The sequence below is a fragment of the Chrysochloris asiatica genome, unplaced genomic scaffold, assembly GCF_000296735.1.
Source record: "Chrysochloris asiatica unplaced genomic scaffold, ChrAsi1.0 scaffold00066, whole genome shotgun sequence".
Classification (NCBI taxonomy): domain Eukaryota; kingdom Metazoa; phylum Chordata; class Mammalia; order Afrosoricida; family Chrysochloridae; genus Chrysochloris; species Chrysochloris asiatica.
In genome coordinates this window covers 10992204-11018892 of record NW_006408584.1, presented here as the reverse complement: position 1 = coordinate 11018892, position 26689 = coordinate 10992204, and the positions used below count along the sequence as shown (strand labels likewise).

The 26689-nt window shown below is 36.7% G+C and overlaps 1 protein-coding gene across 1 annotated transcript in view; it reads left to right on the top strand.

Moving 5' to 3' along the window:
- The window catches only part of PALLD (palladin, cytoskeletal associated protein), a 646823-nt gene that overhangs the window by 330098 nt on the left and 290036 nt on the right, over positions 1-26689 (top strand). Inside the window, exons 8-9 of the mRNA XM_006864536.1 lie at positions 10433-10552; positions 13470-13812. Of these exons, the coding sequence (XP_006864598.1) occupies positions 10433-10552; positions 13470-13812 (463 nt within the window). The remainder of the gene's footprint in view (positions 1-10432; positions 10553-13469; positions 13813-26689) is intronic.

Genomic DNA, 26689 nt, shown 5'->3' with positions numbered 1-26689 from the left:
AATGGAGAAAATAGATATGCAAGAAGAAGAGAATGTAAAAATAAACAAACACAGACAAAACACTCAAAAAGAAAAGGCAATAGTCAAAAAGTAAGAATTATAATTTGTTTAATGGTAGCATTTGGAAAACAAAAAGGGTTCTTAGAATTAAAAACATGATAGCAAAAGGAAGGTTGAAGAAATGTTCCACAAAATAGAACACAGAGAAAAGAAGGAATGTAGAAGGAAAAATAAAAGATAAGAAAATTAGAAAAACTGGAGAATCAGTCCAGGTGGATTACACATGCTAAACTGAGGAGCCAAAAGAGAGAACAAAGAAAAGGAAGGATAGCATATCCATTAAACTTTGAAGCATTTTTCCAAACTGAAGAATATCAGTCTTTAAAGTAAAAGAGCCCATGAAGTGCACAGAATATGAAAATAAACTCACAGCAATGTACATCATTGTGAAAATTGGAATATCCAGGACAAAGAGATGTTTTACAAATGTACAGGGAGGAAATATCAAGCCACTGTCCATAATCAGAATGACATACGACTTTTCAGAAACTACACAAGACTCAGAGACAGTGAAGCAAGAGCTTCAAAATTCTGAAGCAAAGTTACTTCCAATGTAGACTTCTATACCCAGGCAAGCACTCTGATTAACATAAAGATAGAATAAAGATGTTTTCAGACTTTTAAAGTCTCAAAAATCTTACCTCCACAACCCTGTCAGGAGGATGTGCTGCATCATAAGATCAAAATAATAACTTAAAGGTGGGATGCAAGAAGCAGTAAATGAAACACAAGCTAGCAGCAGACAGAAGCCCCCGGAGAATGACTGCGGTGCACCAGAAATGGAAGACGAGTCCAGATTGGATCAATGTGACTGAAGAGATGGATACATTGAGGTTTTCATCACTCAGAAGTACATCATCACTGGTATGTCTGATGACAGAATGACAAGAGTGATATGCCTGACTTAAATTCTTATCTCTTCTTGTCTCTCTTGCTCTCCCCTCCAAATACTGCCACCTAGAGCATCTGAGGACATCATTCCACCCACATACATGTACTCTGCTTTGACCCAGTCTTGAGAACTAGACATTGGCTATATTGAGCTTGTTGTTGTTAAGTGCCATCGGGTCAGTTCTGACTCATAGCGACCCTGTATAGTGTTTCCAAGGAGTGGCAGATGAACTTGAACTGCTAACCTTGTGGTTCAAACTGATCTTGTAGTGCACCGATTAACCCACAGCGCCACACCAGGACTAAAAACAGAAAATATGGAGACATCTGCTCCACCAATAAGATTTCTGTCTGGTAGCGTAGTGGTTACGAATCAGGCTGCGAACCATAAGGTCAGCAGTTCGAAACTACCAGCTGCTCCGCGGGAGAAAGATGAGGCTTTCTACTCCCGTAAGGATTTACACCCTCGGAAACCCTGTACAGGGTCGCTATGGGTCGGAACCGACTCGAAGGCACTTAACAACAACAACAACATACCACACTAGCTCTGCCAGACTCACAAAACATGAACTTTATATTTCCCAGGATTCTCTCATGGATCCACTGACTACCCAGTGAGGTCTTTTGTAAACTCCCAGGAAAGTCGAAGCCAGTTAATGCCCCCAGATACTTCCTGGGAGCTTTTATGCAATGATGACAATATTTTCTTCTTTACACAGAAAGATTTGTTCTTGTTACTCAGTTTTTTAAAAAACTAAAGAGCATATATTTAAAAGATTCATACATTTGTGGTTAAAAAAGAAAGAAAAAGGTGGAATGACCATCTGAAAAACAAGATTCAGCTGGAGAAGGCACATGGGATGCATATAAGTATTGATCATATTTCATTTTTAATTTAAGACTTAGGTTTAACAGGAAGTTATTATTAATCCTTAAAATGTATATTTAAAATAATCTCAAAATAAGCAAATCGATCTTATAATATATTAATACAGGTATAACATTTATCCACACTATGTTCCATCTTATTAATATTTTCCCAGAGTTCTTTCCTAACAGTTGTGTTAGCCAAACCATGTCATTTGGAAAGTAGAATCTGAATTCTTTTTTAAGATATGCTAGGCCAAAAAAAAAAAAAAAGCTGTAAAAGAAGGCATTTATGAAAATGTCCTCTTATGACCAAAGAAGCCTAGTAATCTGGTCATACTGTGTTATCATCCTGTGAGTTTGTGCAAACAAAATGTTTGCTTGTATGTAACCAAGCATTATGTCCAAGAACTTAAATGGAATTCAGAATTGACTTCAGAGAGATATTGCTGTAATTAAATAATTTTTAGATAATTGCAAAAACACAGGTTTTATCATCAATAAAAACAGTTTCTGAGTTAGTCATTTATTAAATGTCCTTAGATCATTCCCTTCACTTAGGAAAATTGGATTTAAACAGAATATTAATAGAATTATTAATAACTTTAAGAATTTTTACTTATACTAGAGTTGAGAAATAGAAATCAAGAAATGACTACTTATATCAAATAAAGGGCATCAGAGACTTACTTATCTGCACATATAAAAGCAAAACAAAACCTGCCTCACCAAAATTTATTTTGCAGATGTCTTATATGTCTTTGTCTAAGTAAGATGCTACCAGATGACTATTCAATATTGTGTCCTGGCTCATGTCATTTCCTTATGGCTTTCCTCATTTTCATAATGCCAGAAACATGCACACTATGATGCTACTTTCTCGAAACAAAACATTACTCTTGTCACAATTGAGTGGAAGTTTCCAGGAAAAGAAAAACTGAACAGTCTTTAGGGCAGAGGATGCCATAAAACAAAAGAACACTATGGAATATCAGTGCATTAGGGGGTCCTAATGTGGATAAGCACTGAACTGCTACTACAAGGCTGGTGGTTCTAACTTACTAGCCGCTCCTTGGAAACCCTATACAAGGTCACTATGAGTCAGAACTGACTGGACAGCACTTAACAAGAAGATTACTAAAAGAACATTTCAATGCTTATCTTTTCCTTCCATTTTCTTTTTTGTTCTTTAAGTCTATTACATTTTCTAGATGTTTACTGGAACATCAATTGTATACTTGCATGCCCTTATTTTATACACTAGGGGTATTCCTGAAATAACTATTTATATCCAATTTCAATGTGTCTTTTATCATAATGAACTCAGAATCCATCTCCTTGCACAGGTGAATTGCTCGTGAATTATTTGGGAAATAAGGAAAGTAATTAACTTTTCAATTAGAAAATTCCTTTTTGATCTAGACATAAATCTTTTGTTATCTTGTTTTATGTCAGATTCCTTATGTTCTGAGTTAGGAAGAAATGCAGAATAACTACACAGAAAGACTTTGTGCACTAGGGGGAAAAAAAGGGCATGCATATGGGAGTTAACTATCTACCGTCAAAACATTTATTAGCCACAACCTTGAGAGAATCATTCTGCATCTCCCTGATCTCTCCTGAAAAAAATGAAAATCTGGACCAGTTGATCTCTAAAATCCCTTGCAGCACAAATATTCCAAATTGTCTGTGTCCTCTGGTTAAAAACACAATTTTAATTTGTTCTTTAACCATATGTATTTAATTTTTAAAACCCAGATCCCTCGTACCTTTCCAGATAGACCTCACTTTCCAAATGATTAATCTTATGTGAAGCTCCAACTTGAATTACTTCCACGCATTGTATCTTCTTCCTCAGTTGCAAAGCCAAGAGCTGTGTACAGTGCAGACAATAAACACAAGAGGATTACCTCATGCTCCCTTTGTTGTGCTATTATTTTCCTTCTATTCAAGGAACATTTTAATAAAAAGTGGCGTACTTTAAATTTATCAATATCTAAATGATAAATGTACCCTTTATTTGAAAAATATTTTCATACTATGCTTAGCAAATCTAGTCAGGATTCATGGGTATTTATGGAAAATAATGTAAGGAGTCCAGGAATGGCACTGTGAATTAATGTGTGGCACTGCACAGTCAGTTTGAACCATAAGGTCAACAGTTCAAAGCTGCTCTTTGGAAACCCTATACAGGGTTACTATGAGTCAAAACTGAATCGCTGGCACTTACAAATAACAACAGTAACAATGGAAGTGAAGATTTTGCTAATATTGAACCCAATATAATTGAATTTCTACTTATGTTAAAAACTGAAAGTCAAAAAATTCTGTAGAGTGTTAACCAATATAAATCCATATTTGGTGCACCAAATAAATCTTTCTAAGGTATGCTGTGGTCATAAAATCTACTCAATGATGAACCTGGAATGATGTATGGAAAGTTAGTTGCCATCATCATGAGTCAGACAAAGCTCAGCATAACCACTTGCTGCAACATCATCCAGCATAAATACATTATATTGCACAAAAACATGTTTCAGACAACTAGAAAGAAACTACGGTCAAACTTTAATTAGCCAATAATTTACACTGATGTTTGTAACTCAGATAGTCTTCAGCGATGCCATCATTTCAGAAATGCAAATTATTGACTTTTACTTGAAATAAATATGCTTCCTGTCAGCAAAGTATAAAGAACTCCAAGTGCCTCACATAGAGCTTTGTTGAAATGGCTGTATTTTTTTGTGCTTTTCATTTATGATGTGCAAATGTGTGTGTGTGTTTATATACAAGAGGGATTCAAAAAGTTCATGGAAAATGGAATTAAAAAATAATGGAATTTTCCCACAAATATTTTAACATCCCCACATATATAACCTGAAATAATGTATTCATTTATAAAACTAGATGTTTCCATTGTCTCCATAACAACTTTTATTGTTCCATTACCAGCTGAAATGTACTGTATCCTTACGTAAATAATATGTGCCTTCTACATTTGTTTGGCAACCACTCCCTCCCCTAACAAATTATTTTCATTAATGCCACTATGCCAATATTCTTAACATGTTGCTGTTAAAAAAAATTTCATGCCATGCTTACGAATGTACCTCATGGGAGGGGTGGTTGGCAAACAAACAGAAAATGTGTACTATTTGCAGTAAATAAATGATATAGTTTTTAAGACTCCACTTTAAATTCAAATGGAAGCCTTATGAAAAAAATTAACAATATGGGAAATGGGTCTAATTTTTAAAAATTGTTTCTGTAGAAAAGGTTACAAAGCTGTCAAGATGAATAGAATAGCAGAAAAGATACTGTCTTAATGATTATGGGATATAGGATAATTACAGTATACCTAATATTTGGTTAATTTGAAATATGATACAAGTCAACTAAAATTTTAATTTGTATGGAAGTCTGAAATAAGCATAAATACGAGGAATCTTTTTAATTGTCTGGAAATCTTAATTCTGTATTATATTTCCTACTTCTCTTTTTTATTCCAAGCATTTTTTCTGTTTTGTGAAACACCATTTCCTTGTGTGCATTTTCCCTTACAACCTTCTTTACATTTTCTCTTACCAAATTGTGATAGCACAATTTTGAAGGAGAGAGAAAAAGGGAAAGCATAATATATCTTATTAGCATGCAGTACTAATGGTATGAATTTGTTGAGTTGGAATAGACCCAAGGATGTTCTAATTCATTTCCTTATAAAAAGACATGCGGTTTCTCCACAGGGTTGCAAACAACTTGAAGGCAGGACCATGAACTATTTATCTTCCTATCTGCAGGAAAAACATAAAGTATTATAGATTCTCTTTAAAATGCTTACCAAGTAAATGGATGAATTCCAAACATTTCTAAAAGCTGTTCAGAGGTGTCAGATTTTATCTCAAAAAACTTTCTCAGTGTCATAAACCTTCTATTAAAGAAATCCTCCCATTAATTTAGTCTACCTTCTTCCCTTTTGCTACAATTTTGGGTCATTTCTTCTTATCATTCTTCAAGAAAGATAGAGATCAATTAAGCAATTTCTTCCTTGAATCAATTTATTTATATTTATAGTATTTATCACACCGGAGTCCTGGTGTGGCACTGTGGGTTAATGCACTGGACTGCAAAGTCAGTTTGAACTGCAAGGTGGGTGGTTCAAAGTCACCAGCTGCTTCTCAGAAACCCTATAGATAGAGAGCTGCTATGTGCCAGAATTGACTTGATGCACCTAACTACAACAACATCACAGTGTTTTGGAGTCTTAGTGTGGTGCTGTGGGTTAATATGCTGAACTGAAAGGTGGTTTGAACCACAAGATCGGTTGTTCAAGCTCACCAGGCACTCCTTGGAAACCCTATACATGGTTGTTAATGAGTCTGAACCATCTCAATGGCACTTAATAATAACAACAACAACAACATTACAGTGTTTTATTTAAAATAGATGCAAATTAACATTAAAATAGGTTTATACTTAATACATATTTCACTGCCATTTACTTTTAAATAAAAAGCCCTGGTGGTGCTTTGGATTAGGCATCAGGCTGCTAACCACAAAGTTGGTGGTTCAAATCCATCGACTATTCTTGGGAGAAAGATGATGCTATTTGCTCCTATAAAGATTTATAGTCAGGAAACCTTATTTTGGAGAGCTTTCAGTTGGAAAATGACACGATGGCATGGGTGTTTTGATCTGGTTTCAATTTTACCTAAAGATTTTTAATTTGCTTCATTTGTCTTTATTAAGCTCTATTATTTATTCATTTTTCTCAACATTGAACTCTACTTTTTCATGTCCTATTTAAATGTCAAATTGAACACATTATGCTAAAAAAATGAGGTATGTATCCTCATAACTCTTGAAATTTTATACCTAATTTAATATAGCTAAAAAGCTATATTATTACCCAAATCACAAAGACGTAGAGTCACTATGGAGCCCCAGATCTTTCCTTATGGATTTAATATGGTGGCACAGATGAAAACTTTTCATGTTTAATACAATCCTAACCAGACTATTAAACAGATTTTCATCAGCATCATCATGGATGGGGGTGGTGTAAGTTTTAGGAAAGGAATACAGCTCAAGAGAAGGTGAAAAATGGAAAAAAACTTAGTGCTGTATATGGACTGTGTTACTTGATAACCTAAAATGCTACATATTTGATCTAGGAATTCTATATCAAAATCAATATAGTTTTATAATATTTGGATATATTTAGAAAAGGATAAATCAATACACTAATTTTTTGCAAATAAATATGATAAACTTTTTGAGTTGACATTTAGGGAGTGAGATTATTGAAGGAAATTGGATAGAAAGGAATTTAAATTATAAAGGGAGTTTTTAATTTTCATTTTATATTTTCTTGTTAATTTGTTTACTTTAGCATTTATTATTTTTATTTTTATTTAACAAATTAAAATAGATTTCTTTGACAAACTTAAAAATCAAATAAAGAGATAACAAATAAAAATGTTTTTATTTCAAGGTAGCACTTTTACAGAGTTAGGACTTTTTCCTTTCAATATTTAAAACATATCATATGTTTTGAGATGAATTTGTTAATGATAGTTGAATTGAGGGAAGTTTCATTTTTCTACAGCTCTGAAAATGTTGCCCTGAGAGGGGTAACAGAGAAGGATATTGGAAGAGAAGCATTTTATTTTATCAAATTATATCAGCTATTTCTGCATAGCATAGCACTCCAAATGAAATGGCTTAAAACAGCATCTATTTCTTTTGTGTAGTTCTGTGGGTCAGCAATTTACTTTGTCTCAACTTGGCAATTTTTGTACCAGGTTTGGCTGATCTTAACTGGACTCTGTCAGTTTCCAGGTTTGCTGGGAACTAGCTTGTCTAGGAGACTCTCTGCTGGAATGGCTTATCTCTGTGCTGTGTGGTCTCAGGCTAGTGCATCTCTTTCATATGAAGAGGCTTCAAAGAGTTCATGGAAAACAGGGATTAAAAGATAATGGAATTTTCTCACAAACTTTTAGAAGACCCCTAATGTAAACAAAAGGAATCCTGGTTTGGCTTTGTGGGCTAATATACTTGACTGCAAAGTCAGTTTGAGCCACAAGGTCACTGGGTCAAGCTCACCAGCTGCTCCTTGCAAACCCTATGGGTCAAAACTGACTCGACGGTGCTTAATAACAATGATATAAATAACATCTCAAGAGATGAGCAGAAGTGGCATGCTTGAGGAGCAGACTGACACTTCATAACTTTTGCTGCATTCTAGATTGAAATAAACCACAAGGCCAACTTAAATTCAAGGCATAGGAAATAGATTCCTACACCTTGAATCTGATGAAAGGGGTCGCAAAATCATATTACCAAGATGCAGAGAGGGATATAATTGTGGTCACTGTGGCCCAAAAAAGTCTACAAGGCCTTATCCTGCCCATATAATATATGATTCTCCATTAGAATCTCTTCGTAAGAGTCAGGAATATATGACCTTTCTTCCAATCTGCCAACATAATCACGTTTATTTTATTGGTACCGTTTAGATCATTTTCCAACCTACAAATATTTAATAGGTTCCAGATCTTTATAATGATAATAACAACATGCATTTCCGGTATGCCAGGCACTGTCCTAAGCACACTGGATCATACTATAACAGTAGGTAGTTTTTAAGAATCTAGAGTTTGGAGCCGAACTCTATTTGAATCTTGATTTTACTACTTATTAGCTACGTGACCTTGGGCAATTCAATTAACCTTAATGTGCTTCAGTTTCCTACCTATAAAAGGGGCTAATTATAATAAACATGCATATGTAAATTTACTTGTAATGTTGATGTAAGAAATCAAAAGCAATTTTAAGTACTTATAACAGTACCTTGTTCATGGTAAAGGAGATATAACTGTTCGGTGTTTTTATCACCTTTAGCAGCATCATACCGCACAATAACCCTATAAGGTTAGCACAGTTATTTTCCCCATTTTGCAGATTGTCATTGCTGTTAGGTGCCATCAAGTTGGTTGCGCCCCTGTATAGGGTTTCTGAGGAGTCGCTGTTGAGCTTGAACCGCTGATCTTGTGGTTCAAACCAACTTGCAGTCCAGCACATTAAGCCACAGTGCGACATCAGGACTCCATTTTATAGATTGGTGGTGGTGGTGCTAAGTGCCGTAGAGTTAATTCCGACCCATAGTGACCCTATATAGAATTTACGAGGAGCGGCTGGTAAGCTTGAACTACCGATCTTGCACTTCAAATTGACTTTACAGTCTTAACTCACAGCACCACCCCAAGACTACAAGAGCATTTAATTTCAGGGATGTTTACAAAGGCCAAAAAGCCAATGTGTGGCAGGACTTACAAATCCTGAGGATTAGTTCGCTGCAGCACTGCCACAAATTCCATTGTACACAGAACAGTATGATAGTATCTTCCAGTTTAATTGTTTGCAAATTAAATATTTGTAGTTTATGTTGGAATTTTTTCCATTGACAACATGTTATAAAAGCTTTATTTTTCCGACTAATTGGTTTTCAGTTGAGCAGAAGTAAAAAGCAAATACATAGTAATAAAAAAACTTGCACATACAGTCAACTAAACTAGATAGGAAAAGGATGAAGCTGGAATTTGCTGAGCTTCTTTCACATACCAGATGCAGAATTACACGTTTTACAAACATCTAATTTCCTTTTCACATTATCCTGTCAAGTAGAGATGATCCCCATTTTATTGATGGGGAAACTGAGGTTGAACTTGTGGAAAAATCTCCAAGAATCGGTCTGACTCCAAAGCTCTTCCCACTTAGGCTGAACTGCTAAATTAAATGCAAAGAGATTCTATTGTGAACACTTTTTCTATTTTGTAAATAGCATGATTTTTCTATTGTGGAGTCCTGCTGTGGCACTGTAGGATAAGCATTGGACTACAAGGTCGGTTTGAAACACAGGGTCAGCAGTTCAAAACTCACCAGTCGAGCCTCAGAAACCTTTACAGGGTTGTTATAAGTTGGAACTGACAAGACGGCACTTAACCATGAAGCTATTCTGGTGTGGCACTATAGGATAAGCACTGGACAGCTAACCACATGATCAGTAGTTCAAACCCACTAGCTGCTACTTGGAAACCTTATACAGGTAACTATGAGTCAGAACCTACTCTACTGCTCTCAAGAATAACAACAACAGAGCAATTCTCTGATTTTGTTGTGTGGCCTCAAGCCAATTTTGTCAGATAGTGGCCCTGTATAGGGGCCCTGATGTGGTGCTGTAGAATAAAACACTAGACCGTAAGGTCAATTTGAACCAGAGCATCAGCGGTTCAAGCTCACCAGTGGCGCCTTGTAACCTTTATACAGGGTCGTTATGTATTGGAATCCACTTGATGGCACTTAACAATAGAGTTTCTGAAGCTATAAATCTTTATGGGAGCAGAAAATCTCATCACTCTTCCATAAAGCAACTGGTGGATTCAAACTGCTGACCTTGTGGCTAGCAGCCCAACATTTAACCTACTACACTACCAATTCCTCTTAATTCTGTGATAATTTTTACCTAATTTGTTCATTTTAGAAAAGCAGAGTCTGACTTTCTTCAAAGTGATTCTGTGGTTTTACTCTGAGTTCTTCTTTTTCTCTTCCCTTCCAGAGGAGATCTGTACCCTAGTGATTGCTGAGACTTTCCCCGAAGATGCAGGGATCTTCACATGCTGTGCTAGAAATGATTACGGATCAGTAACCAGCACTGCCCAGCTGGTTGTCACTTCAGGTAGGTATGGAGTAAAAATGAGTTAGGTTTGTTCCCTTGCATGAGTGTGGTTTTCCACAGAAGAAAGGCACTCTCCCGAATGGTATGCTTAGCCTTTAAGAATGTTTGCTGCTGCTTCAGGACTTAGTCTAACCATCTGTTTCATCATGAAACAGAAGCTTTAATGGAAGGGGATGAGGAATGAAAATGGAAAAGGAAAACAGAAAAAAGATTATTATAGTGTAGCAATGGAACACACATGAGACTATTTTTGAAATCCCGCAATCTTGGTCATGGAAACAATATTCTCATGTTAACATAGAACTGTGTTCACCTCAGAAGGTCACCCCTGAACTGAAGGCACCGTCACTGTTCCTAGGAATGGCAGCTCACAAGACCCGGAAATGGTTGTATAAATAAATCACTGTTTGACCCATATTACAACATCTGAAAAAGTAATATAAAATTAATCAGATGTACTTTAGAGAAGCAATAAAGAGCTTAGAAATCATGTCTTATTGATAAGTAAATATAATTCTCATATGAAAAAATTAAGTAATATACCATATTATTAAATACAGTATTCAAAAACACACAAATGTTTTTTAAGCTCAGAAATTTACCACTAAGGAAAGCAACCTAAAACAGTGATTGCATTTGCCAATATTTTTTTTTAACTGAAATTAACTATTTTCTACTATTATTTTAAAGAGCCCTGGTAGTGGATTACAAATTGGGCTGCTAACCACAAGGTCAGCAGTTCAAATCCACCAGCTGTTCCAAGGGAGAGAGATGAGGCTTTCTGCTCCTGTAAGGATTTACAGCCTCAGAAACCCTCTACAGGGTCTCTATGAGACTGTACCAATTTGGCAGCACACAACCACCACCGCCACCACTATTACTTTATTTTAATGGTGTTATCTCTTGCTATTCATATTACAGTGATTTTTTAATTATCTCTGTGACCCAGTATGACACATAGTACACATAGCAGGTTATCAGTAAATGTGGCGTTGGTTTTATGAGGTGGGTTGGGAAGAGCATGGTCAAATTGCCCTTAGAAACCTTTAGAAGAATCTTTAGAGAACTTGGTGCTAGGTGGCAGCAGAGGCACAAGCAAAACTGGTTTAGGAAGTTTTAAGTGGATTGTAAATATATTTCCTTCCCACATGAAAAAGAAATGTGTAATTCACCTTCATAGAGGAATAGTTGATAGCACTGAGTGTTTTCCGTGTTCAAAGGGAATCCCTGTGTCATGATTGGAGCTACAAAGTGGGGAAGGTTCCAGCATTGTGATTTTGAGTTGACTTGAGGATTGCCCCATTAAATGGCCATGATAATTGTGCACTGCTCAAGCACTATGACCCAAATCCTGGACTTTAGGGATCTGCGTGTAAAAACTGGTGTGCATTATTTTTTATTTCTTCCATCTCATCTGGGCTAACTCGGCTACTGGCCAAACATAATAAATATTTTGGAGCTATTCATTTTCTCAATAAACATTTTTGCATGTGCGCCAGGACCTCTACTGGGCCCTGGGCAAGATGAGGAGTACAAAAAAGACATGATCTCAAGATTACTTCAGTCTAGGGAGGGTAACTAGTAAAAAACTTTTTTGTACTGAGTTACAGTGGTGGCAATCATCTGGCATGGGTAAAAAGGTTTCTACAACATTATGAGACTTTCCACTTAGATTCAGAGATTTACTTCCATTGGCTTTAAAATAGAATACATACCCACTACCTGATAAATTGAAGTCCTTGTGTAGCACTGCAAATGAGATGGACTGCAAAGTCACTTTGAACAGCGAGGTTGGCGGTTCAAGTTCACCAGCTGCTCCTCAGAAATCCCACTCAGGGTTGTATGGGTCAGAACCAACTCTTAACAACACTTAACAACACTACAAACTGATAAATTAAGGAGCTGTGGTAGCAAGAGTGATTACAAGTTGGGCTGCTAACCTCAAGGTCAACAGTTCCACAGGAGAAAGATAAGGCTTTCAGCTCCTGTAAAGATTTACAGCCTCAGAAACCTTTTTCAGGGTCACTGTGAATCTGAACCGACTCCATGGCGCAGCACCACCACCACCACCTGATCAATTAAACCTTTATAGCATGAACCAAAATCAATAAATAAGGCACAGGTAGAATATGAGGGGGCATAAAAAAGTTAGTGGAAAAATTTTATTTTCTTTTAATTCCATTTTCCCATAACTCTTTGAAGCTCAGCCATAGAAAATTCATTTGGATTCATGGGCTAAAATATGAGTAAACAAAACATTATTGATTGGTACTGTCTGTGTTGTAGTGGGGTGTTTTTGTTTTTGCTTTTTGCCAAGTTCTGTCTTTTATGGGAATTCTAGTGTAGCACTAACTACAAGGTCAGCTGTCAAACCCACCGGTCACTCCTCAGAAACCCTACATAGGGTCACTCTGAGTAGGAGCCCACTGGACAGAACTTAACAACAATATCTTTTATGGAGCCTGGCTGGTGCTCCATAAGCACTGGACTGGGAATAACAAAGTCACCAGTTCAAGCCCAGCAGCTACTCCATGGGGAAAAGCTGAGACTGTCTGCTCCCATAAAGATTTACACTCTTGGAAACCCTGTTTATGGTGTCTGTGAACCAGAATCGACTCAATAGCAGTAGGTTCTATCTTTAGCTCTTGTCTGAAATTTGTCAATGAATCAGAGGCTGGTTTCCCCATATGTGTGCCCAGTCAGGAAATGAAACAGGTAGCAATCACTCAAAACAAGTTTGGAAAAACTAAACCCTCCAGCTGGCTTTGCTTCTACATCAAATGAAAAGAGTAAAGCCACTTCTTCTTTAGCAACTTAACAAGGCACAAGGGATTTTCAGAAGATCTATTGCAGTGTGAAAATAACTTGTTGAACTAGTAGCATCTTATTATTTTTTGCTTTCTTTTCCCTTCCTTAGCCAATACTGAAAATTGTAGCTATGATTCAATGGGAGAATCCAACAATGATCACTTCCAGCACTTCCCACCTCCCCCTCCAATCTTGGAGACGAGTTCCTTTGAGCTGGCTTCAAAGAAACCATCTGACATCCAGCAGGTGAACAGCCCTGAGTTAGGACGTAGCATGGCAGCCCTTCAAATGCAATTCAATTCTGCTGAGAGGGAAACTAATGGAGTCCATCCCAGCCATGGAGTAAATGGACTGATTAATGGCAAAGCTAGCAGTAATAAATCTCTTCCAACACCAGCTGTCCTACTTTCACCCACGAAGGAGCCACCACCTCTGCTTGCCAAACCAAAACTGTGAGTAGTTTTGCATGGTTTTATAATACTTTCCGTACCCCTGCTCAATTTCCTCTCTGGTCAAAGATATTTTGCCTGGACTCCACTAATGTACCAAGTCGTCCTTACTGTAGGCACGTTGTTGTTGGCTGGTGTGATCTTGCTGCCAGTGGGGGTCTTCAAAAATATAAGATATCTAAACATAAAGAAGCCAAATGAGAAGCTTAGTTAAATTAGCCCTTTGCTAATAGCTATAACCAATTATTGTTGCGGGGAAATCTGTGAGTTGTGTGGCATTGTCATGTATAGCCAGGAGGTGTCCAGGCCTCAGAGGTCATGGTAAATGGAACCAATTTAAGCCTAGAGCATTTCCAATGGTTTTTAAATTAAGTATGGCATAATTATTTGTAAATTTCCACTAATATTTTTTAAATTAAGGATGGCAATCTGGCATAAATAGTGCCGGTAGACTAAAATCTGGGATGGAAATCCAATGTGCAGAACCTTGGCAGGAGAATGAAACTAGAGATACCAAGTTTGTCGACTACAGCCCCCTTCACAAGAGAACCTACTTGGCTTTGGAATTATGTGGAACTGCGTATTTCCATGAATACCACCTTCACATGTGATTTCCATTGTTTTCTTAGCATGATAAACCTTGCATGAGCTGTTTCTATTGGCACCAAACAGCAGAGAGTTGTTATGAATGGACCCATTACAACATTAGAGAGAGGCACAAATAACTTAACTCAAAAGGTCCTATCACAGCGTAGCAGACCGTGAATTATTGTCCTGATGGCAGTCAGTGGATGTCTAAGAGTAGTACAGGATATATGTACATATACTTGACGAGGTCACATTTCCATGACAATGAATTTTCCAGAATCTAGGAAAGTCCCTAATATATTCCCATGATGTCTGATGTTTTTTATTTGGGGCAAAAGAATTTCTTGAGGATAGGACTTATTTTTTGTTTCCCTGGTACTCTCCTGTCTGCACTATCACCTATTTTGTTAGAAGACTTAGAATTTGGGGCGTGTTAAAATTAGAATACCTTAAATATATATGTATGTTGTTGTCAAGTGCCATTGAGTCGGTTCTGACTCATGGTGACGCTGTATAGGGTTTCCAAGGAACAGCTAATGGGTTTGAACTACTGAGCTTGTGTATATATGTGGGAATGTATATATATATATATATATATATATATAGAGAGAGAGAGAGAGAGAGAGAGACAGAGAGAGAGAGAGACAGAGAGAGACAGAGAGAGAGAGAAAGAGAGAGAGAAAGAGAAGGAGTCCTGGCATGGTGCTATGGCTTAATGTGCTGGACTGGACTGCAAGGCCGATTTGAACCACAAGGTTGGTGGTTCAAGCTTACCAGGCACTCCTGGGAAACCTTATACAGGGTCAGTGTGGGTTGGAACCGACTCGATGGCACTTAGCAACAACAACAATATATTTATTCAAAGTGACTTCATGAGTATTATTATAAATAGCACAACCAAAGAACAAGTTCCTGAAGTTAACAGATGGGTAAATAATTTTGCAAAAACAAACAAAACAATTTCTGGCTGATCTTACGTTGCAGTATGAAAAATGTATTTATTACAATCCTGCACTTAATTTTGTATTCCAATTGGATGTTTACTACCTATGCTTGAGCTCCACTGAGAGACTGCACAGGTAAAATGAGCTTGGAAATAGCTGCCTTTCAAGAGATTTATACTCCTGTAGCACTAGCCAATAAAGTTAATTGCCCTTGTGATTTCTTTAATCTTTGCATTTTAAATATGTATTTGCAATGCCTTTAATGAAACAAGGGACCTGCTATCCTGTAGGAGAAAGGGCAAGTATGTTTAATGATTAGGACTTGACTGTGCTCCTTTAATCAGGTGAAGTGTATCCACCATAATGGCTGTCATAAATGGGGAATACATCACAAGAGAGAAAACATTAGGAGCCGTTAACAGACATTTACAGCCCTTATCTCAAGAGTTTCAACAGCTCTTCAACCTTTACAACGATGTTAGTGTATAAGATTGGGTGGAGGATTGTCTACAAAAGACAGACATAACAAGTTTGTAAATATTAACAGAATGAGTAGCTTATGCACAGGTTTGGGGGTTTTATGTAGGTTCTTCCATTTAATATTACATACTTAACTCTTTTCATGTTGCCACATCATTTTGATAACCATTTAAATGTTTTCAATATTAAATAATTTAAAACTTACACAATAATAGAGACATATTCTGAACTTGCTTGTAACCATAACCCAGCTTTTAGCATTATCAAGATTTGACCACAGTTGCTTCATTTATTCTCCCCCACGAGGAATATTCAAACAAACCCCAGACATCATGTCATCCCATCCCACACACTTCAGTGTATCTTCCAAAAAATATGCAACCTTTCTTACATTATCACACCTAAACAAAGTGGGCAGTAATTCCTTGGTATCTAAAACTCAGTTCACATTCAAAGTCCCCCAATTGTCTCCCAATTTTCTCTTTTTTCACATGGCTTGTTTGAATCTGAATCCCCACAAGGATCACACACCACACCTTGTTATTAGGGTTCTTGGGTATCTTATAAACTAGAATGGCTCTTGCTGCCAGTGACTTGTATTTTTTTTTAAATTTGTATTGTGATTTAGGTGAAAGCTTACAAAGAAAGGTGCATTTCCATTCAGCATTTATGCACATATTGTTCTATGACATTGGTTACAATCCCCACAATGTGTCAGCACTCTCCTGCTTTTCTACTTTGGATTCCCCATTTCTGTTTGCCCAGTTTCCCTGCCCCTTCCTGCTTTTGGACAAATGCTGCCCTTTTGATCTCACATAGTTGGTTGTTCCAAGAGGCATGTTCCTCCTGGGTATGATTGTTCACTTTATAGGCATGTCTTTTATGTGGCTGGGAGAAAATCTCTGGGAACGACTTCAATTCTAAATTAGAAGGCTATCTATAGACCTAGTCACAGGGGTTCCACCAGTCTCTCTCAGATTAGTAAATCTAGTGTTTTTATGAATTTGAATTTTGCTCTACTTTTTCCTCCCACTCTATCTGGTAACTTCTGTGGTGATTTCAGTCAGAGAAGTTGGTAGCAGTAATCAACCATTGAGTTCTTCTGGTGTCAGGTTATTGGAGCCTGTGGTCCATGCAGTTTGTCCCTTGGACAAATTGTTTCCTTGAGGATTGGATTTCTTCACTCCTCTTTGTTCTGGACGGGGACAGACAAACATGAAAGGGCATCACAAGTTTGTGGAAAAAATGGAATTAAAAGATAATGAAACTGTTCTGCAATCTTTTTTGAAGCCCCTTGTAGTTGTATCTTAGATGACTGCTTCCTAGCCTTTAAGTTCCCAGTTATTACTCACCACAGTAGGAAATAAAACATTGTCTATATGGACTGTTGTTGTTAAGTGCCATCCTGTCAGTTCTGACTCATAACAACCTGGTACAGCCTTTCCAAGGAGTAACTTCTGGGTTTGAACCTCTGACCATGCATTTAACCGTCCAGTACTTATTGTACAACACTAAGTCCATTGACCTACTAGATGTTCACTGAGTGCATGGTCCCAATATCTCAATTCTGGGAAGTGTTTGGTTATGGTTAAGCACAGGTTGAAGAGTGTCATTACAATTTACCTTCTGTATGCTCCACCACATTCATACTTGTGTTTTCAGGAAAGGTAAATACCCAGGTACAAATACCCGTTTTCAAACTCTTATGGATTTGTGATATATATATTTCTTGCTGAGTCTTTGAAATTTTTTATGTATAGAATAATATCATCTGCAAATAGAGAGAGTTTTACTTTTTCTTTGCCAATTTAGATGCCTTATATATATTTGTATAGTATATATTATTGTTGCTATTAAGTGCCATTGAGTCAGTATTGACTCATAACGATGCTATGTACAACAGAACCAAACAATACCCAATCCTGTTCCAACCTCACAATCATTGCTACATTTGAGTCCATTGCTCTTGCCACTGGGCCAATCCATCTCATTGGGGGTCCTCTTCTCTGTATCTGACCTTCCACTTTATCAAGTATGATATCCTTCTCCAGTGACTGGTCCATCCTGATAATATGTCTGAAGTATGAGAGATGAAGTCTAGCCTTCCTGGCTTCTAATGAGCATTCTAGCTGTATTTCTTCCAACACAGATTGATTTGTTCTTTTGGCAGTCCATGGTACTTTTAATATTCTCCTTCAACACTATAACTCAAATGCAACAATTCTTCTATGGTCCTTCTTATTCACTGTCCAACTTTCACTTGCGTATGAAGTTATTGAAAATACCATGGCTTGGGTCAGGTACACCCTGTTTTGGCTGATGATATGGAGTTTTTTCACCAACTTTTTCCACAACTATGATCAGTTTATGTAAGTTCAGGCTGAAGCTGAAATAAATTACAAGTCCATGAGAGCCAAAATATGACCTTGAATTTATCCCAACTGAATTTAGAGATCATCTCAAGAACATATTTCATGCGCTAGACACTAAAGAACGAAGATCAGCAGAGTTGTGGGATGACATCAAAACATCACACAAGAAGAAAGTAAAAGGTCATTAAGACAACAAAGAAGAAGGGAAAGACCAAAATGGATGTCAACAGAGACTCTGAAACTTGCCCTCCAGTGTAGAGATGCTACAGCAAGTGGAAGAAATAAAGAGGTAAAAGAGCTGAAGAGAAAACTTCAAAAGGCTCGAGAAGACAAAGTCAAATAACATAATGAAATGCAAAAATCTGGAGTTAGAAAACCAAAAGAGAAGAACACGTTCAGCATTTCTCAAGCTGAGGGAATTGAAGAAAAAATTCAAGCCTCAAATTGTGATATTGAAGGATTCTATGGATAAAATACTGAATGATGCAGAAAGCATCAAAAGACAAGTATGCACATGGACCTTGCCAGATGGAATATACCAAAATCAAACATCCATGTTATAAGGTGTTTCACAGATTCATCACTATTAATCAACATTGCATAGTATTCCATTTCATGTATGTAGCAAAGTTTGATTATCGTTCTTCCATTGAAGGCCATTTAGACTGTCTCCATCTTTTTGCTGTTGTGAATAGTGTGCTATGATGAACATCAGTGAGTGTATATCTACTCCTGTCCAGGCTCTTATTTCTTGCAGATATATACCAAGTAGAGGGATTGCTAGATCACACAGTATTTCTATTTCCAACTTTCTGAGGACACACCATACCATTTCCCAAATTTTATAGTCCTATCAGCAATGTAAGAAGGGTCCCAGTCTCACCACACCCTCACCAGAATTTGTTACTTTCTGTGATTTGAATTTAGCTGTTAATGCTGGTGTGATCTGATATTTCATTATTGTTTTGATCTTCCATCTCTTTAAAGAATGATGTTGGACTCTGGATTGGGGTTGTGTTATATCTATAGATTGCTTTGGGCGGTGTTGTCATTTTCACAATGTTAAGTTTTTGCTTCCACGAGCATAGTATATCCTTCCATTTTTGTGAGTCTCTTTTGGTTTCTTTCTGTAGGTCTTTTGTTTCTCTGGTCAGATTTATTCCTAAGTATTTCATCTTTGGGTAGCTATTATAAATGGTATTGTTGCCTAATTTCTTTTTCAAGGGCATCTCTATAGGTATAGAGGAATGCAACCAATCTTTATGTATTGATCTTGTATCTTGCCACTTTGCTGAGTCTTTTTTTCAACGAGTTCTAATAATTTCTTGCTGAGTCTTTGAGATATTTTATATATAGGATAATATCATCTGCAAATAGAGTTTTACTACTTTGCTGCTTTGGATACCTTTAATTTTCCTTTCTTGCCTTATAGCTCTGGCTGAGACTTCCAGCACAATGTTGAATAGGAGTGGTGATAAATACTGCCATTTACTCTTATGTGATTTCATTTTAAAGTGTATTTTAAGAGATTTTCTTATGGCTTTTAATATTATACCGGCTTCTGTTTTATGTACAAAATAAATACATACTTGATGTGATAATTTGAACAATACAGAAGTAATTTAAGAAGAGGTTCATACTCTCTCCTTCCTACCCCTAACCCACACTAGAGGTAATCAATGTTATTGGTTTGGTATATAGTCCCTTTCTTTATTAATTTAGCCTTTTCTTTACAAATTTGCTCATTGTTTTAAAAGTTTTCTCCACTGATAGAGGACTATTATTATATGACATCTGAAAGTAATTTAGAATAAAATCTAAATTATTAATAATTAGCAGCCAAGTAAAATCCTCATACACATCTATTTATTTCTTCTTATGCATTTTTATCTTTCATTTTGCCTCTTGATTTGCAGTAAAAAACAATAGTCTAATCTTTTCTACATGAGTCTAAGATTTTATTCTTTTTGTAAACAAAGGGACTTCTGTTTCACAACTTTGTGGCATTTCATACATCATTGTATTCAAACTCATAGAAAACAGAAGAGAGAAAAAAATAGGAATTAAAATACTTTCTCCATTGATAAATTAACCTGACAATGGTGTTTGACCTGTCAGATTCCCAAAAAAGGTCATTTTCCAAAAAAAATTTCATTGCATTTTCTCTCAAATAGCTTTAATAGTAATCATGGGAAAAGACATAAATGTCACAATTTTCTTTCTCTAACAAGGTTCAGCTTCCATCCAGTAGGATCCTAACCAGTATATTGTAACTGACCCTGATCTGCAACTGAGTTGATTGTACCTGTCACAGGCCTGAGTTTTCTGACTCAGTGTCCTAGAGGTATCAATTTCATTTCCTTCATCTCCTTTTGTGTTGGTCTTCATCATCTTCTCAGTAACACTTTCCTTCATGTAAAGGCTGTTGTGGTTACTGTTGGGAACGGTCAAGAAAATTTTGACTTTTGGTGATCTTATGTTATGTGACAGAATAAAATGACCCATGGGGGTTGTTGGTTTATTGTTTTTGGGGGACTCTTTTTTTTTTTTTTTTTTTTTGCTGTAATCTTTATGGAAGCAGATGGTCAGATATCTTTCCCGAGGATGGGTTCTAATTATCAGCTTTTCTGTTAGTTGCCCTGTGTTTAACCATTGCACCACCAGGACATTCCTTAAAAAGGCTAAACATCAAATCTAGGCCATTCGGTAAGTGCTAGACGCCCTGTACACTGGATTTGTGGGATGACTTGCCACTTTTGGTGGGACTGCAAATTACCATTCAACACTGCACAGGAAAAAAAAATTAATAAATGAAAGTTATTTAAGTCTATCAGTGTATCATATTCATAATCCATGATAGTACAAAGAAAAGAAGCACCACATTGACTAAATCTTATCTTTTTGTCAAGGAAAAAAAAAGAGGAAATAAGCATAAATCTAACTAATTAGCTATTTGTCATTTTCTTTTCCTTGTTCTGTGTGTACCAAATAAGACTGTTGCTGCCTCTCTTTACAAATTATACATAAAAATCTAAAATAAATGTAGGACTTGATATGTTAATAGGATAGAAAATCCCTGCTCTTCTTTATTCATACCAAAACACAGTTCTTTAAATGCATAGATATGAGTGGAATCCCCAGAAAGAAACTCTCAAGGGAAATTTGTGAATGCCAAATTCAGTAGATTTATTTGCAAAGCCTATAGAAAAGCATGCTTCTTCATTGTGCTCACTGCCTAAATTAGATCAAACAATAGAGAAATAACAATATGCTCTTTTCAAACCCATTTATGTCTTCCTCTTTTATAATCTTTTCTTATCTTGAGGGAAGGATATAAAATGTAAATCTGTGGAAGAAGATGGCAAATCAAAAAGGAGATTACTAAAGGGTGGAACAATGGACAATCCTTATACCCAGAAGCAGGACAGGACAGCAGATAAAATTATGCTCGTCTGTCACTTTGGTGCCAAATATATATACACTGCCATAAAAGGCCATGTTCTTTGAGTGGGAAAACAATAATGAAAAGAAAAAAAAAAAAAATCACATGCTAGCAACAGCCAAGCTAGGCGTGGATTTAGCTCTCTTTGTTCCCATTCTTACTACTTTCTCTTTTCACAGAACCTAAAGAAAAACAAGATCATTCTTTTCCATACTAAAAGGGTAAAAGGGTTTTAGGCTCAATCTGCCTTTTAAAAATAATAGCATTTCAATATCTTTGTTTTCTTTCTCCTTCACTCCATTAGTGCCCAAGTATACCTACAAATCTTTTCTCAAGAGATATAAACTCATTCATAGGAAAGTACTTTCATTTTACCTATTATCTCAGACCAATTCTGGTCTGAAAAAGGAAAGCTTCATAATAATAAACAATAATTACCACTCTAAGGGATGAGTGAAATGTCCTTTCACTGCACATGTGGGAGTGAGAGGTGATGGACTGGAGAGAAAGACAAGGAAATAGCAAGCCTGTGTCATGCTCTTTCTTATTGACTTAACTTGTTCTGGCATTTGACATTTAGGAGTTCTGTATGAGCCCACCCCCAACCCTGCCATATTCCTAGATACAAATTTAAGTACAAGTTGTTCCCTTGCCGGGAATATTCTACTCCCTGGAATGCTCTACTTCCTAAGTCTGCCTCCTTCTGTCCTTCAGATCTCAGTTTAATGTCCCCACCTTCCCTGGCCATCCAATCTAAAGTCATCACCCAGCCATTCTTCAACAAATCATCCTCTTTTCATTATTGCATTGTTGTTGTTGTTGTTAAGTGCCGAGTAGATTCCAACCCAAAACAACCCTGTATAGGGTTTCTGAAGAGCAGTTGATGACCTTAAACCACTGACCTTGCAGTTCAAATGACTTTGCAGTCTAGCGCATTAACCCACAGCGCCACACCAGAGCAGAGCACATACTTATTTCTGATGGTTTCTTAATTACTTGCACATTGGTTTGTGTGCTGCTTACATTCTAGTGTATGCTCCTTGTGAGCAGGACCTTGACTATCTTTTCCAAGGCTGTTTCACCTGGGGCCTAATATGTTGTTGTTGTGTGTCTTCAAAGTCAGCTTCAACTCACAAGGGCACTGTATAGTATTTCCAAGAGCAGCTGTGGACTTGAATTGTTGACATTGCAGTTACCAGTCCATTGCTTATCCTAGAGTGCCATAGCAGGACTCAAGCATAATATGTTTTTGTTGTTGTTGTTATGTGCCATTGAGTCAGTTCTGACTCAGAGCAACCCAATATAGGGTTTCTGAGGTGTAGCTAGTGGGTTTGAACTGCCGACCTTGTGGATAGGCTCTGGCAAACAAATAGCAGATGCTCAGAAATGTTTTTTTTTTTTTTTCTTCAATAAAGGAAGCAAGAGCAAGCCAAGCATAGAAAGATTTCCCACTCTTATAGCAATCCTACTTGTTCTAGTTTAACTTTTACCTAAATATACCAAGTTGTTGTTAGTTGCTGTCAAGTTAGGCCCTTGTGTATAACAGAGCACAGTGCTGCCCGGTCCTGAGCCATCTTCATGATGTTTGTGTCCATTGTTTCTGCTACTGTGTCAATCAATCCATCCCCTGTCCGAAGTATGAGAGATGAAGTCTCTCCATCCTGGCTTCTAAGGAGCAAACTGGCTATACTTCTTCTAACACAGATTTGTTTGTTCTTCTGGAAGTCCATGATCCTTTCAGTATTCTTTTCCAATGCCATAACTTAAATGTATCAATTCTACTATCTTCTTTATTCACTGTCCAACTTTCATGCATATGTTGTTGTTATTGTTATTAAGTACCATGGAGTCAATTCCGACTCACAGCGACCCTGTATAGGGTTTTTGAGGAGCAGCTGCTGAGCTTGAACTGCTGACCTTGTGGTTCAAACCAACCTTGCAGTCCAGCACATTAACCCACAGTGCCACACCAGGACATGCATATGAGGCAATTGAAAATACCATGGGTTGGGTCAGGCACACCTTAGTTCTCAAACTGATATTTTTGCTCTTGAACACTTACTTTAAAGAGGTCTTTTGCAATAGATTTGCCAAATGCAATAAATCCATTGATTTTTGGACTGCTGCTTTTATAAGTGTTGATAGTTGATCCAAGAAAAATGAAGTCTTTGATAGCTTCAATCTTTTCTCCATTTATCATGATGCTACGTATTAGTCCCATTGTGAGGATTTTTGTTTTCTTTACACTGAAGTGCAATCCATACTAAAGGCTGTGGTCTTTGATCTTCATCAGTAAGCATTTTAAGTCCTCTTAGCTTTCAACAAACAAGGTTGTTTCGTCTGCATATTACAGGTTGTTAAAAAGTCTTCCTCCAATCTTGATGGCACATTCTTCTTCATATAATCCAGTTTCTTGGATCATTTGCTCAGTGTACCAATTTAATTAGCATGATGAAAAAATACAGCCTTGGCCCAAACCTTTCCTGATTTTAAGCCATTCAGTATCTCCATGTTCTGTTTGAGTGAATGCCTCTTGGTATATGTACATGTTCCTCATGAGCACAATTAAATGTTCTGGAATACCTGTTCTTCACAATGTTATCTATAGCCTTTCATAATCCACATAGTCAAAAGACTTTGCATAATCAAGAAAATACAAGTAAAAATCTTTCTGTCTTTCTGTTATTTCCCCTTAATTTTCATTGGTCTTCTGTTTTACCAAATATGATATCTTTTTCTGGTAATTGGTCTTTACTCGTACCGTTTCTAAATAAGCAAGCATAAATCTCACCATGCTCACTTCTAACAGCATTTTCACTGTATATATAAATGATAGACCTTCTGTTCTCAAACTCCACCAATTCTGGAGTTTCCCCACTTTACAATGCTTTTCAACTGACATCTTTTATCTTATAAGCTAAATGAATATGAAGAACTAATTAAGAGGTACATGTGATATTTAATTAGAAAAGTTTGTCCATATTACTTAATTGGGAAACCTTCAACTCTTTCCTCATTTCTCCTGTATTCTCATTTGATTAGCATAGGACTTTACAAAATCATGGAGAAAATGAGACCTTTAGAAGGACTAATAGGGCTTTTACTGTCTAGTACATACTTGCAATGTCAGCCGGCCAGAATACAATCAAATGACTATTTCAAGGTATGTGTACTCAACATGTTAACACCTCCATCAGATGCCAGATTTTTGATGAAGGCCTGAGAGCTTCTGTGTTACTCCCTTCCTGTCCTGTTTATGTTGGACCGCTGCTCAAACTCTAATGTAGCTTCATCAGTATAACTTAGAAACGTTAACATTTTTCCATCCTTTAACCTTTACTAGTTAGAGTTCAAGATCTCATTATAGTATTGTTGAACACTAGAAAAGTTTCAATTCTAGTATAGTATAAGCCTTACCTGCCAGAGGTTTTTTTTGCCTTAAAAACAACAACAACAACAACAACACACACAAGGCAGAGAAATGGTAAGCGAAACAACTTGGAGCAATGTAATCACCAAGCATTTTAAGGAGGTATTTAAATGTACTTGTTATTGTTGTTAGCTGTTGTCAAGTCAATTTTTATTCATATCAATCCCATGTGACAAAGTAGAACTACACCATAGATTTGGTTTAGGTTTTGTTTTTACTTTTTTTGTGTGAATTGAGTGTAGATTTATAGATATCCCATAGGGTTTCCTAGGGCAGTCCAGGTAGGAAACTGTAGGATAAACACTGGACTGCTAAGCGTTAGGTCGGCCATTCAAACCCACAAAACACTTCTCAGAATGGCACTTAAAAACATCATCTGTACAGAAACAGATTGACAGGTGTTTCTCCCCTGGAGACACTTGTTGGAAGTGATTATGTGCTATTGAATTGGTTCTGACTCATAGCGATCCTGCATAGGGTTTCCAAGGCTGTAAATCTTAATAGGAACAGTAAGCTTCATCTTTCTTCTGTGGAGCAACAGGTGGATTCAAACTGCTGACCTTGTGGTTAGCAGCCCAGCTTGAAGTTTATTAAGCTACCTGGGGTCATCATGGAGCCACTAGGTGGGTTCAAACCACCAACTTCTCGGATAGTAGCTGAGCATGTAACTGTTCTGTCCCCAGGGCTCCTTAAATGTGCAGAAGGTATTTTTTAAAAAATCTGAGCAAGCTTTTCATTCAGTTGCTAATAACCATCTGCAAACCTTGGTGGTGATAAAAACACAAAATGAAAAGGGTAAGAGCATTACCTCTGAATAATCATAATCCAGTGGTCTTTTAAGATCATATTGATAAGAAATCCACACACGCACATGCACACAAAGCCCTACACATCTTTAAACATTGTACAAATGTTGTAGAAGAACAGTCAATCCCTCAAACAGATCCCGTGGAATTCAAGTGACTTCTCTTCCTAATTTAATACTTGTTTGATAACTCATTCTACTTTTGATTCTGAAGCAGTAATAGGGACCAGCTTCTATTTCTGCTTAAGTGATTTTTCAGTGTCTGCTAAATATAGCCGAACATTAAGTAAATATATTAACAGTGAAAGTACAAAGTAAGGAGCCAGAATAGTCTTCAAAGTAATGTTATAGCAAAAACAATAACAAAAAAGTTGTTTTGCCAATTTATTATTATAAAATTACATACATACATACAGTCTTTCTCATTCACTAACCAAATATATTGGAAGATGATCAATTAATAAGGCATGCAAGAATGATCTTGGTCTGAATTTTGAAGTGTACTTGGCTGTACAGATCTGAACTCTTCATAAATACAATGTGATGATGACTTTGCATTAACAATGTTAGTGTTGGATCACTTTGAAAACAACCCCTCCCTGACATGGAAAGTCTAATCAAGGAGCTTCCTGAAGTATGAAATATTTAACTAAGAACTAACATTTTGATATATTCTTCCTCATGATATTTTCATGTAATGTTGGCCCTGATACAATGTCACATTCTTGAGCATTAGGATAATATTGCTTTGTTCTGCTAGTTTCTTGATGGACATAATGTTTTAATTACATTTCCAGAAGAAGTATGGGTCCTTATTTT